General features: G+C 37.0%; 1 protein-coding gene across 1 annotated transcript in view; it reads right to left on the minus strand.

Moving 5' to 3' along the window:
- LOC118328368 (metabotropic glutamate receptor 4-like) overlaps nt 1–17,916 on the minus strand; it is a 117,831-nt gene that overhangs the window by 15,000 nt on the left and 84,915 nt on the right. Inside the window, 4 exon segments of the mRNA XM_035662065.1 lie at nt 1,443–1,643; nt 12,352–12,492; nt 12,823–12,977; nt 13,184–13,319. Coding sequence (XP_035517958.1) covers nt 1,443–1,643; nt 12,352–12,492; nt 12,823–12,977; nt 13,184–13,319 — 633 coding nt within the window.

The raw sequence follows: 17,916 nt of genomic DNA on the forward strand, positions 1-17,916 counted from the left end.
AGTACAGTTCCCTGGGGGGCCCCGATGTTACTAATCAGTAAAATTTCTCCATCAATGAAATGGTAAAAAGCTTGATTATTAATTGTACATTAACAGTGTCAGTAGTCTGGCCCTGGTTCTGTCATAAATGATCCCATCACATCTCTGCACTCACAATGTCTTATAAAGTCTTTGCAACAATGTTACATAGCCTTTGTTTGGTAGTATCAAAGTATCAAACCATTTTAGTTTGGTATGGTAGTAGTGTGTCCTCTAGCCTGTATAAAAAAACACTACCCATTGCTATCAATTAGGTGAACATTTGGGTGTATTGTGAAATGTGGCACGACCTTTAGCACATATACGTTTTTAAGAGGGGTAGAGGCTCTTTAGGCGGATATAGCAGGTCAATAGTATATTCCACATAGAGGTGTTATACATCACCTGAAAGGTTGCAACATAAAGATTAAATCGGAGAATGCAGCCCAGCACTGTGTGTCATAAATAAATAATTTTTTTCTGGTGATAAATCTGTAATAAACATTGGGTTTTAGAGTGTAGGTTTAGAGTGTATAAGGGCTGAGAACATTATGATTTAAGTATATGATGCTCATTCCCATGCTAAATTATGTCTAATAAGTAAAATCTTACCATTTTATACCATTTGAAAAGAGATCAAAATTGTCAATAATACCTCCAAAATACTAAATAAGGTCACCATATGATGGATGAAAATCCAATGCTGCGATCTGGTATCAAGATATTTGAACATTTGGGGGTTTCTATAACAATTTTTGGTAGGAAAGCCATACATCCTCTAAATACCCTCGGTCACTAGTTTGTGGTTGTAAAGTCTGTAATTATCCTAGAGGTCACAATAGGTAATTTTAAACAGTGAGGTCAAGTTTAAAAAAATGGTCTCACTACAATAAAATTGTAACTATGGACACTAACATCATCAAACATGAATACAATTGGTCTCATTGAATCCACTGGATTCTCAGGTTTCCAGTCATACCAAATTTATGCAATTCCAATATTGTTTAGGGACTCCAGTATGCAGAAATATTCAAATACACAATTTTCGGAATTGGTTAAATAACACATGCTTTTTGCCCAAAGCTGCATGGGATTAGTATAAAGTGGGCATTTCTGTAAAGGGCAGACTCATGGGTAACCATGGAACCCATTTTCTTGAGAGGTTAAGGGACCCTTTGAAAATGAAAATGATAGTGTTTCCCATGCCGATATTTAGCGTAACTTTGGAGCATTATTATTTAGCCCCCTGTCCTGAGAAGAAAAAAGGGTTGGTACCAACAGATGCCTTAGGTCTTGTAGTTTCATATGATACCAGTATCTTCACTCCAGCTTTAAAACTGAACCTATAGCCTCTGAAAGACAGTAATGTCTGCAGGGGACACAGACGTCCTAGCGGAGTTTAAAAGGTTATAAACGTGACTGACCTGAAAAGTTTAAACGGCGGATGTGCTTAAGCAGATGAGTGCCGTTGATGGGATCCATTTTAGCGCAGAGGCCCACCTTCCCCGGGCAGAGCTCCTGGTGCATATTGTGCAGGGCATGAGCCATTGCATAGACTGCATCAATAACAAACTGCACCTTTCCTTCTTGCTCATAGTTCGAGTCCTTTCCTATCCGCTCCTGATCTGTAAGACACAGACAGATGTAAATTAGACACATTACATGCATAATTATACTGTATGTGTGTGGTTTTGTAAATTGGTTGCATGCGTTCATGGAAAATGCATCCTCTGTGGTCCCCCGTTTGGCTCATTGTTAACTGCGTCAGGTGTGAGGTTGAGACAGACATTTGTAACCATGTAGTTAAACAGGAGAAAGAGGGAGAAAGACAATGATTTCACAAGTGGATATGAACCACTCAGTTGGGAAGAAGATCTGTAATTCTATCACATCATGCAATCAAGAAAAATGTAATCATATAAACACTCAAGTGGTTTCTATGAATGGGTCTAGCTTAAAGAATTATCTACTTGTGAGTTTGCCACCGACTCTTGTTCAAAGTAGGCTCATGATGAAGTAGCATATTTAGTGCTTATTCCAGAAAACTAATATGCATAATAGTACCCAAAAAATGTTTCTTTTTTTTAAATGATTCTTAAAATGCAACTATAGAATAACGAATCTTTTCAACAATTCTACCCTCGCGGCAGCCCCGCTTTGGAGAGCAGCTCAAGTTGGACAGGACAATTCTGTGCAAACCACTTGGAATGAGCTGAACCTTTTAAATGGAGGGTGTGGCGTCAGTCCAAAAGACATATAAGAAAATGCATTGCTCCTCCGTGAGATTCTTTCTACACTGAATGGGTCTTGCCTCTTGCAATTAGCTAGAAGGTAAATATCTGGATCGCTGCAGAGGAGCAAATCAATTCCAATATCTGGAGTGCAAGGTTTTCTCCTCCGGGAAATCTCATCAGTTAAAAACAAAAACTCTTTCTTGTCTCTCTGGCAGGAATACATGGATTTCCCTTTGAGTGATTTTGTACACATTAGGTCTTGGACTTACATGTCTATGCCATTAACTATTACCTTTACCATTTTCCATCAGCAGCTTGCTTGAGATATGTTTGAATGTGATTGAATCCTTGAATCCTTGACTTAAGTGTCCAACTGTGAATTCACGTCTTTATTGCCTGGGTGTATTTAGGGGCCAATACAGTGAAGATTCAGAGAAGCAGGAAATGGAGACATCCATTCACAGGACAGGGATAATCCGGTCATAGGCTCAATGTAATAACTTGTGATAGGAGTTTATTAATCCTGGCCCCGCTTGTTCCATAGGTTTTGTGATTGTTAATTGCTAAGAAGATACGACATGCAAATCCCAACTTCTCCTTTCTCCTCACGAGCCACAAATCTTAAAGATGTCTCAGTGTAACTCTGCTGTATGTGGGAAAGAGATTATAAAAAGCAGGTGTGTTTAATTTAGATTAACAATAGACTAATTACCAGGGATGAACTAATGATAGAGCTGCATATATTTATATACCTGCCAAATGGAATTCAATTAAGCTTAGCAAGTTAATAAGCACGCAGTGGGGGATCTGCTGCTGAAATTTCTACAATAATGACTATACCGTTGGGTGCAAAATTACCCGATGCTGTGGACAGCTGAAATGCTTGTCACCAAATTCTGCAAAAATATGAAATAGTGTGAAATGTCCTACCTTATTTGCCTCAGTATATCAAGACACAAATATTGCTTTGCACAGTTTATACCCTATCTCAGAACTTAAAAAAAGAAAGACAATATAAGTGAAAATATATTTGTAGGAATAAAGGAATCATTTAAAGTCCTAATCTGTCTTCACTCTCATCTTGTTTTGTGAGAAAATGAACCCAGTATTGTGAGTTGAGTGTATCGTTACATCCTTTATTTAAGAATGGATGTTCTTTTTTTACAATTCAAAACATTTTTTAAAAACAAAAATGGATGTCGCTTTTGTTAAGAAACACAACTCAATTTAAGAAATAAATGTATGTTAGCGTCTTGTAAGGTTTAAGTTTCACAGTTTCGAAGTTATGAAGTTACAAAAATTTAAGAAGGTTAATCTGAGATGATTTTCCTTTCCTAACAAAGCAAATGTATAATGTAAAAAATGTGCTGCAGTCATACTGCTATCTACCGGCTACAGTTTGAACTATCTCGATACCACACACATTAAGAAAAAGCAGTATGTCACAGGCAGGCAGAAGAACACACAGTCATCAGTAAAACAGTACATTAAAATGTATGCTGTCGTGGAATGACATCTTGCACTGATTGTCTTGTTGAGTAACACTGATACGATGCCCAAGTATTCAATAGAAAAAGGTGACACCAGGGAACACCTATTGTAAACACATAATCAACCCTGTACCTGCTGGTGTAGAACTGACATAATTAGTAATTTTCATAATTTTACCTGTGGTGCAATATTAAGTATTTAATTAATTATTATGATATATTGAGTCTTTCTGAGGAAATACACACATTTTGTGGCCCAAAATCTGGAATAAATAATTCAATTTGTATATATGTAAAGGCTTAAACACACACGGCATGATTTTTTACTATTCACTGACAGTGTGGTGGCCCAAGTTGACTTATACATTAACCTCTGGACTGTTTGTGGCACTCTGGACAAAAATGCTGTGTACATGAATATTGAATGAATCAGAATGAGTCAGAATAATGATATCTATTCCTTGATCAAATTTAAAAACCTGTTTCACCAAAATAAATTTTTTTCTCTTTTATCATCTTAAGAGCTTATCAGATTCTGTTAATGTATTGGAAATGTGGATATTAGTGATCCTTATCCACATTATCCATAGTCACATTTTGTGACAGTCATTTGTCATGCAACATCAGTCTTCTCAAGGTTCAAGCAATTTTTAACAGCCACTTCAATCTGAAAGAGTGCTAGCCCCCAAATCAGCAAAGGTCTCACTCTGTTAGCCATCTTTCATTTACTACATCTCCATCTCCAGCCCCTCGCTGCAGACCAGAGGCGTTTTAATGTCCCAGATTAGCTCATGAGCTTTTGAAATGCATGAATTATTGTTGGAGGTTACGGCTCAGTAATTAAGGGCCACAGGGCCTTGATTGGACAGAGATTGTCACAGTTTGGCCGACATGCTTATGCCATGGGGAATCCTGCGAGCCAGAATGGGTGTGAGAGTGATATTTCTCTTGCAGGCTTGGCAGGCCACCCACACTAACTTTGTATTGTCTCTTCTCCATAAGACCATTTCCCTTTCCCCCCCAGTCTCTCTAACTCTGTCCTCATTGGCATTTTGGCTCTTTCACACACATTTTCCAGGCTGGCGTTTTGCTTTCAGAGAAATCCAGTCAGATTAACAAAAGCAGAAGCAAAGTGTGGGTGTTTTCCACTCTGAGTTGTCACACAAGACATTTTGTGACAGTGTGTGTGGGCTCAGACCTTTGACCATTTTTTTCAGCTTGCGACTGGCCACAGGCCATCCAGTCTTTTCCTGCCAAGGCAGTTGGGCTTCCCCTTAAATTAATGTGACACTGCTGCTATACGTGCTACTCTTCTATTTCATAATTTGGTGTTTCTTAAAATGTGACTTTATTTCTGATTTTACAGCTAAAGCTGCTATCTTTGTCTTTTTAGGGCTAGAACTAACAATTACTTTAATTATTGATTAATCTGTGAAATATGTGTTCAATTAAATGGGTATTCTTTTAGAGTATAAAATATGAAATGTTCATTACAATTTCCTAGAGCCAAAGATGGTGTCTTTAAATTACTGACTTTTTACAACCAAAATCCAAAGACATTGAATATACAATGATTTAAAAGAGAGAGAGCAGATGTTCATATTTGAGAAATTGGAATCTAACTGTGCCTGAGACTGAGACTGTTTGTTTTTTTTCCCCTGATAAATCACAAACAAATAATCTATTATTAAAACTGCTGTCAATTGCTATCAATTAGACCTCTACCCAAAACCAATCTTTTTTATATCAAAACTGTGCTTGGGAAGAGCCATTTTCATTATCACAAAAGCCACGACTTTAATTGGCATTTATGTTTTAAACTATGTGAAGTTTATTAAAATTCAAATTGATTGTTGATTTTATCAGCTATAAAGAAAACTATAGCCAGCTATTTTATTCAGCTGTAACTCATCAAAAGTCCAGATTGTGAGCTTTTATTTCATCTAAACAATCTAGTATTTCTGGTGTCAACTACAGATTAGTAACGTGTAACCGACACTCACATTCCTACTATAAACCATGCCTGTTAGCCCGTGGATACGGTTCCTGATGCCTGCAGACTTTGTCAAGAGTCGTTGCTGCAGTTTGGTTGATAATTATTGTTGATAATAATTGTTTTGCATTTTGATTAAAATAGTTTTATCATCTGCAGGTGATATATTGTTTCTGCTACTCTCATGATACAATATACATAAGAGTTGGTAGATTTTTCTTTATTTACAATAATAATAAAACATCTAACATCAACACAGTAAGCTAATTAATATCACTTCTTGAGGATAATTAAGCATATTGCTTTACTTCTACTTAATATCGACATATAATGTTACTGTGCCCTGCACTCACTTGGCCACCAAATATTTGAAAACTCTGAAATACATTTACAAGTCATTTACAAGTAGATTAAACCTGTTAAACTAGTTTAAGTTGGTTATTATTGCAGCTTTAACTTTAATACTATGTAGACAACCAATACAGGCCTGGAATTCGTTTATAGAAAATAATCACAATTTAAATGACAATCACAAATATCAAAGTTAGATATTTTCCTCAAAGCAAACAGTCCCACTCTATTTTGTATTTATTTTCATTTTACAAAAGAAAATCCCTCTGTAACAAACTGGCAACAAACCTCTAACCCAATGCATGCTGGGAAAGGCTCCAGCCCCCTGCAACCCTGAACAGGATAAGCGGTTTAAAAAATAGATGCTTGGCTGAAAAAGCAAAGCACATGCTTGCTTTATCTGCATTGCTGTGTTTCCTGCAGCTCGCCCACATCATTAATACACAGGAGAAACACAAAGCCTATGAGATGGGTCCCTGCTCTACCTTGCCTCTCCTTTCCACATTAATCAATATCAGTTTTACATCTCCTTCATTCACAGATAAAAGACAAGTCTCACTTTTTTCCCAGTCACTCATGCCCTCCTTATCCTTTGATCACGCTGAGGAGTCTAACCCTCTCAGGACACTGATAATTCTGTAGCATGGCCACATGAGCCTCTCTCACAGCTGCCTCAGAGACACGGCAGAGCTCTCCACCAGTGGAGAGGCACCACTAGTGTCACACTCTAACCTCAAAATACATGCTGCGAGACTCTCTTTCCCCGCGCAGCACAGCTGACAGCGAACTTTAACACTAAAATTCCCATAGAGAAAGGCAAGCTACTGACTGCATTCACTTCCACTATAGTGAGTCTTTAGCATGATGTGGGTATGCCTGCGCCAAAGGATCGTATTTTTTATTAATTTTAGAAAGAACATGAAAATTTAGATACAAAGAGATAGCTGAAGTATCTAATCATTAAAGGATAATTTACTTTTATATTAACTTTGACATCTTACAGTACAGTTATCACATTATTTGGTTGACTGCTTCTTGTCTTACTTGTTTACAAGTCTGCAAATAAATTATACATCTAGTGAACAGCCTGACATTTTCAAGCAGCCCATCTTTATTTCTGGTGATTTTTTATACTTTTCTTTCTGTTATTTAAGGCGCTTCAAACAATGATGGATCCTACTAACAAATGTTTCCTGTGTAGACAAATCCTGATATACAGTATGTTATTCCAAAATCTATAAAAAAAAACACATCAATAAGCCACACTGCTTCATTTGGTTATGTATTAGTGTATAATTTAATACAAGAGTTGATAGCAAAGCTATTAAAAAAAACCTGTGCGGCACATCAGTTTCATGCTTTGTATTAGATATATGTATATAATATGTAGTTATAATAATAATAATAATAATATATAATTGCATTGTCCCTGTCAAATAAATAAATAAATTCCAAATTGTATTTTAGTTTGAGTTGAACAGAAATCCACCAGCCAGATATTGTTAAAGGGGCACTCCACCTGTTTACATAATTGGGGAGTACAACTGGATATGTGAATAAAGTTGTATAAAGCCTTGTGTGGCTTTAGAGGGAGATTGCCAAACCTCTGTAGCCCGCTCCTAATTGCTCCTTGAGGCTAGCAGCTCCAGGCTACATTAGCTGCTAAAACCATAACACACCCAAATCTCCAACCAAACCTTCACATTGTTTGTTTTGGTGTTTGCCAGCCTTTTCCCTTAAAACTTAGGGTGGGACAGTCATTGGCAAATTCCACTGGAAAACTTCAGCACTGCCAATCTTGAATCTACAGTTACTGCTTAAACATCTATTACCTCTAGATGTATTTATATAATATAAATGTTCCAGTATTCCAGTCACATTTTGTGTTATGACTCCAGGGACAGATTCATAGAACTCTCTTGAGATTCAAGACCAAAAGCTGATGTGTGCACAACATCAGAAATATACATACACCATATAACCTTACACCAATGCATAAACGCTGATCCATATTCTACACCTTATTGACTGTAAAAATATAAACACATGTTATGAGCGCGCTGATCAGACGGCACGCTTCTGAACCGTCACAGGAGCTCCCCAAGGAGCCTGCCCAAGTTCTCTTCAGCATTCCCCTTGGCAGGTAATCAGGGGTCACTCCTACCAATCTCAAGACTAGCTCATCTATCAGTATCATCTTAGCAACCTGAGTGTTACCCTACATAAAACCCTCCTGTGTTCTCTCTTGTACTTAGTGCTGGGCCTGTGAAGACAATGCCAGCTGTTAGTTTTACAGACAACCTCTTGAGTAAAAGTTGCAGTTTCTCTCTAGTGCATTTAGTGAGTCAGTACTGTTTCAGCAGAACTGTTTAAGTTGTTTATTGTTTTGCCAAAACCTTCTTTTTATAATCCTGATTCTATAAATAAATAAACATCAAGATTCCGCCGAGTTTTGAGTGTCTACACTACACACTATCTTTGTAGTCATCATTGGACATCATTACAGACATCATTACATCAAATATATGTGATCATACCCAATTAGACCTGGATATATATTAGCATCACTGAATTTTGTCTGGCACTAGCATCGTCCAAGCTGCCTTTGAGTTGTCATACACAGTAGGGGTGAAGTAGTGATAATCTTATTATAATACAATTCATGGCATATGCAATTTTACAATATACTGTATAATGATGTAAATATATAGTCATTGGGAAACATTTTAGAGATAAAATAATCAGATGGGAATGTCAGCTTGTGGGTTGTCCAGTGAATTAATAGTCCAGTGTTTAACTTTTAGGAGGCTCTGTTGTCAGAAATGGAATATAACATGCATAGGTATGTTTTCATTAGTATAGAATCATTTGAAAATAGGAATCATTAAGTTTTTGTTACCTTAGAATAAACCTTATATATCTACAGATGCCACAGGTCGCCTTCCAGGGAGACCGCCATGTTTAACCTTGTTTTCTACAGTAGCCCAAAATGGACAAACCAAACCTAGTTTTTCGCACATTTCGAGGCCACCGTAGTTTCTCCTTTGCACTTGGAACAACTAGACCTCTAGATGCCACTTAATCCTACAAACTTCTTCCTCACATTGATATGCTGTAAATCCAATATTTCCATAAAGCAGTCCTGTGCACTGATTGGTCTATTACAAACAGAGACATCGAATGGATAGCTACCCATGGTTTAAACTGTACGATGAAATATCTGAGACAAATTTCTGTCAGCTTTGTACGTCTTATCGCCCAACTATAATGCACAGCCATTACTGGTGCATTTGGAGACAATGTACTGTACACTCAGCTGCTACAGTAGTTTATTATGTACAGCTAAAGTGACTGTAGTGGTAGACACTATAACAGCGTTGCATTTAATCCTGCTTTTACAAAGGTCACAACGTTCAGTTTTTGTTGGAAGTATTTTGAGGAGTCACTTCATCCCTCCAGTTCTTCTACTGTACGTCGTTGAGGGATCTAGTGTTCTTTCTAAAATTGGAGAAAATTACGTTTTTCGCTGCAGGGACATCTTGAGAAATTCAAATCTACTTGTGGTCCGATTATATAATACTTTGATAAATTGAAGACACTCTCTATAGATTTATAACTCTTTCCTGTTACCTTAGGCTCCTTTTTTTCTCATTGCCTGTTCATCTGCAGTTTTTTTCTCCCTCCTGCATTTTATTTATTTATTTTGTGTATAGAGTTATTGTTACTGTAAAATGCTATTTGACTTTTGAGGCAGTGCTATTTGTTCTGTGTTTAATTGATTGATGGATTAATGGTATGATGGTGTTCTTTGTGTTTTTGAGAATGAACATACTGTTATGAATGAACATAAGTGCTGATTAAACTTTATCATCATTTTGGAAGCTAGAAATTGTGGTGCTGTTGAATTGTATGGCGTGACTGACAGGTGTTTCTAAAATTTTGTCTACCCCCTCTAAAAACTGTTTTACCCAGTCATATTTTCTTCTTTTTTGCCACTGTGCTGCCATACATGAAACTCAGCTCAGTCACTGAAGTTGTGTAACACATGTATGGACGCACTGTTGACATACTGTCACGACATGTTCTTGTTCATAAATACTAGTGTCTGTAGCGTATGCAGACTGTGCACACACACATCTGGCTCCAGGGCAGTGTGGTGGCTCAGCGGTTAGCACTGTCACCTCACAGCAAGAAGGTCATTACTTTGATTCTTTGGAGTGTGTGTGTTTTCTGCCTAGAGACACATTATTCAGTCGGTCAAGAGGCTTGAGGTCACCCTTAAGTATGAATGTGAGAATGAGTGATTTACTGACGTTGTGTCCAGTAAGGAAGTGCTGATCTATCTGGGATATCTCCTTGCTTTTCCCTCCTGTGTATGCCCCACAACCCATCTCTAACTATGTTATGTAACATAATGTAATACTGTTTTTTAATATCTTTATTTGTTGCACAACACTCTGTTCTCACTGTAAAATAAAAAAAAACCATTTAAATTTCAATAAATGTTGCTCTCTTTTCATATTAGTGTGTGCATAATATGAGGTTCAGTGACATTTAATTTCCAATGTACTCCAAGGCCATGTTTGAAAAATAAATTCAATTTTCAATTCAGTTCAGTTTTATTTCTATAGCGCCAAATCATAATAATCATAATAAGTTATCTACTTGTCAAATAGAGCAGGTCTAGACTGTACTACTAAAATTATAATAATAAATATAATCTGAAATGCAGTTTTCTTTGTAAATGTAAATGTTAACTTGACAATACCAATTTTTGCATTAGAATTACTGCATTTGGCTCAGGTTTTGGTATGAGTTTGCAGAATATAGCCTTCCTCCCTCTTTGGAAAAGCAAACTTTAGCAATTGCTGGTTGTCTGGTGCTGCTCTAAGAGTCCAATTACCGAGTGTACAATTCTGTTGTCTTAATCATCTATGACTGTGTGAAGTTAGAAGGTTCTGGAATCTGAATAAGCTATAAAGCCGATATGTGCCTCTGGTTGAAGTTTCCTCTGTAGTATTGCTGCATTATACAGGAGGGATAAAATTCTTCTTAAATCAGCAGCTTTTTCTTTTTTTTTTTTCCCAAACCTGCAAAACTGAACACTTGTGGTTTTAATTCTTCAAGGTAGTGTGTGCACATCCCAACATGATGCTCATGTGCGTAGGCAAAATGGCAAAAACAAGCTCAAGAAAAAGAGCACCGAATAAATAAATGACAATTTATCAAGTTCAATTGTGTTCAATCAGGCAAAGTCTATATACAGACCTTCTTGGTCATACATTGAATATTATCTAATGCCAATCGTTATTCAGACTTATTGAGTACAAACGTAATTGGACTGCAGAATATCTTTTTGGAGCATCTATTCAGATATTATAAAATCTTCCATTAATTTCTTTAAAACGCGAGTGACTAACCGACTAGTAATGAAAAAAGTACAGCTCCAACACAGTAGAATAAATAATCCTAGTTTATGTCATAGTTCTGTTAGCTCATTATTTTTCTACAAGTAGCTAATGTTAGGTAGTAAACACCAGAAGTTTGTTTTATATATATATATATAGTATAACTTTTAAGTTGCAAAACAGTAAATGATAACGAACTCTGAACTGCTAATCAAAGGATTAGCTGTTACATTATGCCACTCATTTAATAATGTTTCACATCATGACACTCAAAAGATTTCTATGTTCATAGTCATGTTTGTTTATAAGAAGGAAACATCCTTTATATTGACCTCTATTAATGGTAACAGTAACAGTGACTGATTTCTGTATGCTTTTTAGTAATTAAACTAAAAAACCATTAAGATAACAGAGATTTCTTTGAGGAAACCACCAGATAACACTAGCCTCATCTTTTAAATATATGTTGTACTACTTAATTGGTGTTTAAATCTTAATAAAATGTGCAGTGTTTTTCAGCCTCAGGATAGAAAGTGCTATCTACAGCTGTATAACGTATGGCACTGAGCCTGGAGCTTTAACAACGCTGCCCAGCTAAGCCATTCACTTGTTATAGCCATGTGGGTAAACACACTAGACTCAGCAGAAATATAGTGCAGCACGGAAATGAGCTGTGAGATTACCTGTGATTTTGAATATTGAATGTATAGCTGTTCCATTTTTTATAGGTGCTGTCAAAAGACTTTAACCATGAGCCAAATGTGTCACCTTCATCAAAGCATCCAAACAATTCACATTGAAAATTTTAAACAAAAACAACATTAAACAGCTTTTTCCCCAACAGAAGAATATCTTACTTGTGCACTTTTTGAGGCCGGACCCTTTCTTCACGGCGTGACGGCTGAGTTTGCAGTTGAAGTTGTTCTCCCAGAACTCAGCAAACCAGATATTCCTTCTGTTGTTTTCCAGCGTTCGGCTGATGAAGTAACGATCAAACCCTAGAAAGATCAATGGGTTCATTGTCATTGACACAGTCGCTGTCAGTGTAAACAACAGTGTTGGTGCCGTCTGTGTGCCAGACCTCTGATGTGTTCCACAGTATAATTGATTGAATATTGCATGTTCAATTTACTTTGTTGCTTTGTTTTATTAGATTTTAGTTTTCAGACCTTTGATGATCAAAAGATGAATGGTTAAGCATTACAAAGCAACTTTCTTCTGCTAACAGATAGAGCCCTGCATCACATGAAAAGAACATTTCACTGGCGTGGTGAAATGGTTTTATTACACAGGGATATCTGATATAAGCACAATGCTCCTCTCTGTACCTTTGATGGACTGCCGCTTGGGCAGGATGGTGACTGCTCCTTCTGCCATCTCCTCCTGGTGCACAACCGGAGAGATCTTTGAGCCCCAGCTGTCCGAACCCACCCAGATGAAATGACCTGTCTGGTTGGCCTTTTTAGCCGCATGGAGTAGCCGCCTGCAAAGGTGACGAAACAGATGTTGCCATGGATAAGGTCATCATCCTGACCAGCTCCACTTTGATTTTATTTTGCAATTCATTACACAGTGGTCTGGCAGAGCTGGACTGAAACAGCTAGGTCCCCGCACAGCTCTGTACTGTCTGCTGCAGTCATGTTTTTTTAATCTTCAAAGGTGAATTATGTAGCTATTACCCGGCCTTACCTGATATCGTCTTCGTTGGCAAAAAGTATGACGACTCGTGCGTTTGGGTTTTCTCTGAGTCGTCGGATGACCTTGTCAAACTCTCCCTGCTTAGGCTCCCGGGGAATCTTGACAGACTGGGAGATGCACACGCCCCCTAAACACACAAGTTTATAGATGTCAATAGGATCATTTAGAGAAACTGTAGAACCACACCTTTACCAGAAATGAAACATACAGTGAATTAAACATCAAAAAAGGCACTTATTTCTTTCAGCAGAAGAATAACTGGCTTTCAAAAGATAGAAACATCCTGACAGTCTTTAGTTTCTTATGGTAAGACCTTTTCTGTATCTAGAGGGTTTAAAACCAGATTTGTCTCACTTATTTTTACATATTTTTAGCAGTTACGGGACAGGGAATAATGTGACACCGTGTAGTAGTGTGTGTGTGTTGTGTCGTTATTTTGAATAAGGCAAATACAATACATTCCTATAAAGATTAGAGGAAACCTTTATTTTAAAAGGTACTCATTAAAATATTTTCCTATGGTTACAAAAGTGATGATTGCCTGGGGTTAAATGTGTTTCTGTGAGTTTGTGCACTTCCCCATATTAGGGAATGTTTTGCATTTAACAGGAAGTTTAATGCTTATTTTATTCTATGAAACAAACTTTGCTTTGTTTTTACTTTTGTGTTCTGTACTTTCCCCCGGGAAGGTAGGCATTTTTCTTCTGCTTCTTCTACAATTCATTTTTGGTGCTTTTGCTTAATATTTGACTTTATGTTACTTTTAAATAGTGAATGTAAGGATATTTTTATGTTTTGGAGCTACAGTTTTATTTATTTGAATGCATAAACTTGTTAATTAGATGGGAAGCTTGTCAAGGTATTGCTAAGGCACAGAGAGCATTTATGCAATGCGATGTCATCTGGCAAGGCTAGCCAATAAAATATATGCAAATGCATTCCTGGTGGATCACACCCCCAACAACGCATCCCTCTGTGCTGTTTTAACGCAGGGCTGATTTCAGTTTGAATCCCCGCTTAGACCCACTATGCATACACAAAATGAACAAAACTTTGAATCCTTGCATAAGCAGACTAAAAAAACAAACAAAAAAAACCCCAAAAGGATCTTGTGATGTGTTTTGTGCAGTCAAAGCAATGTTTCCAGTGCTTCTTCAACAGGATGAGATTTAGAGTGCCTCAGTGTGTCATGCTTGTCTGAAGAATAGTTTCTCAGCATCCTGCAGCTCTCAGGACAGTGGGGACACAGCCAAGAAATGTCTTTGTACATACAGTACACTGCAGATCCTATACAGATACATACTGTACCTTTCACCGTTGTAGACCAGTTTAGAATAAAGGAAGATTATTATTGTAAATAACTGCCAAAGTGAGTCTGTGTTTACTTACAATGTCACACGAAAGATTAACTGTACAGCCTGACAAGCTGTTTTCTAAAAATCTATCAGAGCAAACAACAAGCACGCGTAAGACTGCTCAACATTATTAAACAATTAACTGCTAATTAATTACACATCCCTCACTATCATCTGAGTCATGTACTAATGTACCACCTACACAACCTAAAGCATGAAGCTCACACAGATAACAATACAACAACAAAAAGGCTCCTGCCATTGTTATTTCAGGACTGGTAGTAGATTATTGTCCTGTGTGTGTGACTGACAAAACCGTGGTGGTCTAGACTCACTGTCATTCTGTGGTCTTCCACCCTGGTGCCTGGCTCAATGAAGGGGCAGCTAAATCCCAATTTAGCTGTCTAAAAAAGTTTTGAGGTCTGAGACAGAATTTTGTCCTTGCACAGCTGTCATAGAACCTCGTTAAGTTTGAGAAGGCTGGACAGAATTTCTGACCCAGTCCATAGGCATGCAAAGATTTTAAATTTTTTCAGAAAAAAAAAACAAAACTCTCCAACAATCCTGCATCTAGAGCTGTGTAAAGACAGGTTTTGAGGCTGGTGGACTGCAATAGCCAATAAGAGTTTATGACAAATAAAATCAACATATGCTGCCTGTGCCCAATTTATTTTCTCCAGATTTATCATCTGGCCCTTTAAGGAATTTTTTTTCAGCATTAATTACTGCACATGTAGCAGAGTAATTAAGATTCCCTTTGCTCTCAAGCTCCTTTTTGACACACATTTGGTAAAAAAGCAAAGTCAGGATAGTGGAAGGATATCAAGATCCCTCTTGACCAAATCCAAGCACAAAATCTTTTAATGTGTGAACCCCGCTTATTCCACATCATTTAGTATGTTCATCACTGCATCAAAGAAAAATAATTTAAAAGCCCTCAAATTCAGTCATGCAGGCATGTTGGTTTTTTTACAAGTTTTGTAGTTGCTTTACTCTCCTGAGGAGTTGCACAGCTCCAATAAAGATACTTTTACTATCCCACATCCTGAAAATTAAACAATAAATTTGCAGGCCAGAATTAGCTCTGGTCTCACGGACACTTCACTGCTGCTCTCTGAGTAGAGTAGTTACTCATAGTTTAATACCTTTACTCTTTATTGGTTATAACAGTGGAAACAGCACCTAGAATTGCAGTAGTAGGACTGCTTGCAGTGGCTGTGTAGCTGCATCGATTTCATCCACACTGGTCACCAATTAGTGCCCATTTTTCTGTGACTATTTTTTGTGGATGTAGCCAGCTAGCTATGTAGGAAGACAACAATCCTATTCTTAATCCAGCCTGCATAGCTCTGATTAGTCAATTGTTCCTTTAACCGGAAGAACAGTCACTGAGCACAACAAGATGTGAAGATTGTTTGTTAATAAATATGAGAGACTACGTTATGGATTAATGGTTGACAAGGCTGTTAGGAACAAGCATTTGATGCTGGTGTTTCAGTTTTTTGACAGATCTATAAGCTACGTATAACCACATGTGCTGTATTTCCTTTTGCAGGTAGTGCCTTGCGTGTTTGATCCTAGAAGTGTGTGTAGTATCCCTTAAAATCACACTTTAACTGTCTGGATGCTTCACATCATTTTTTAGTTTATGGTAGACTGCTGCAGGGAGTGTGTGTCTTGACTGCAGTTGTGAGTGCATTTCATCACCATTTGTGTGTGATGACCCACTTGTCCAGTTGACTCAAACAGGCTCTATTATCGGTCATTTTCGATGTTTACTTGAATTGATGGGTTTAGATAAGTGAGAAACATGCAACGCCACGCTATCACTTTGCAGTTTCGCACATGTCGCAGTAGAGGACTGCCCTGGTGTCATTTTAACAATGTATTCTCTAAAACTAATGGAAACTAATAGTGACAAGTAATCGCTGCACTGTCAGGACATCCACAGTCATCCAATCTGTCTTTGCCACAATAGCTGAGCAGCTTTCTCTTTCTGCTTTTTATTTATATTCAGATGCCTTCCAGATAAAAACAGAAAACTGTATGTGAGATCAACAAAATCTCATAAAATCTTCAAGTCAAGCTATCAACAAGCATGTATTTGAATTATGTGAACACTGATACCACCGCCACAAAATCAGATTATGTCACAACCGCACAAAGAACACACACAACACTTTCATGTTTGCCCCACGAACAAATAAGATAACGATTAGATTTAGACTGCAGAGAAAAGACGTGTTTATATATAAAGAATTTTCATCTGTCAAAATCTGAACTGATTTATGTTTTTTAATAGCATATTAGAAGTGGCTATGTGTGTTTGGCCATAATACTGAATATTTCTATCTCTTTTTATGCTCTGTGTGTTTAATAGTCTTCTTTTGTGTTTCCTGCATATTTGTCACAACTGCACCAGACCAAGGTAAAATAATAAAGCAATTACATAAAAATGACACTTACAATAAACCAGTTATCAGTGTGATGTCATGTTTCACAGCTAATACACACTTTAATTGCCTATATCATAATGATACTGTATACTAAGTCCATATTCAAAGATTAGGCAACTGAAATTACTAAATTTGACTACACTGTAAAACCAGATAAGTTAATTTAACCCAAAAAAATGTTTTAAACAGATTACATCAAAATATTTAAGCAAAACAAACTCAAATCATAAACATGACCATAAATATATGGCAATGTCGCTCCGTGCTGAATATGTAATAAAGCAACTGTTTGCTAACAAGTTCACCTTATAAACTACATAAGGTTTTAAGCATTCAAGTGTTGTGTTACTGGTTTTACCAACAAGTGGCTTTAAGTTGATCATGTTTGTTTGTTAAAATAAACCACCAGACTAGTGAGACAGTCTGTACACATAACACAATCTGAGTTGCCAACACTAAAACCCATACAGATGCATGAATGTATTTACAAATACATATATATATATATATATATACATATGCATATATTTTTTTTATGAGCAACATGTGACGTATATCTGTTTGTATACTGTGAGCACTGAAAATCTGGGAGAAAATCAGGCATGCTAAACTCTATATGAGCTGACAAACGCTTTCTATTTAAACAATTTTGGGGTTACTTCTTTCATTCTGCCTGTATTTTATATTAGCAAAAGCCCATTTCCAATTTCATGGCTTTCATGTAATAATTCAAAGTAAAACCTACTATAATTTCCTTCTTTAGTCAAAACTGGTTAAAACAGCAGCGAGTGTGCTTAACCTTGCAGCAGTCCTTTAAACAACGACTGCCTTTTAAATCCACTGCAAACTAAAGCGTTCTTGCCCTGTGCTCTAGTGTGAATACATTATGTAAAGACCTCTTTGTCAGTGAGTA

This window comes from Morone saxatilis, unplaced genomic scaffold (genome assembly GCF_004916995.1).
Source record: "Morone saxatilis isolate NCDOM2014 unplaced genomic scaffold, NCSU_SB_2.0 Contig18, whole genome shotgun sequence".
Classification (NCBI taxonomy): Eukaryota; Metazoa; Chordata; class Actinopteri; family Moronidae; genus Morone; species Morone saxatilis.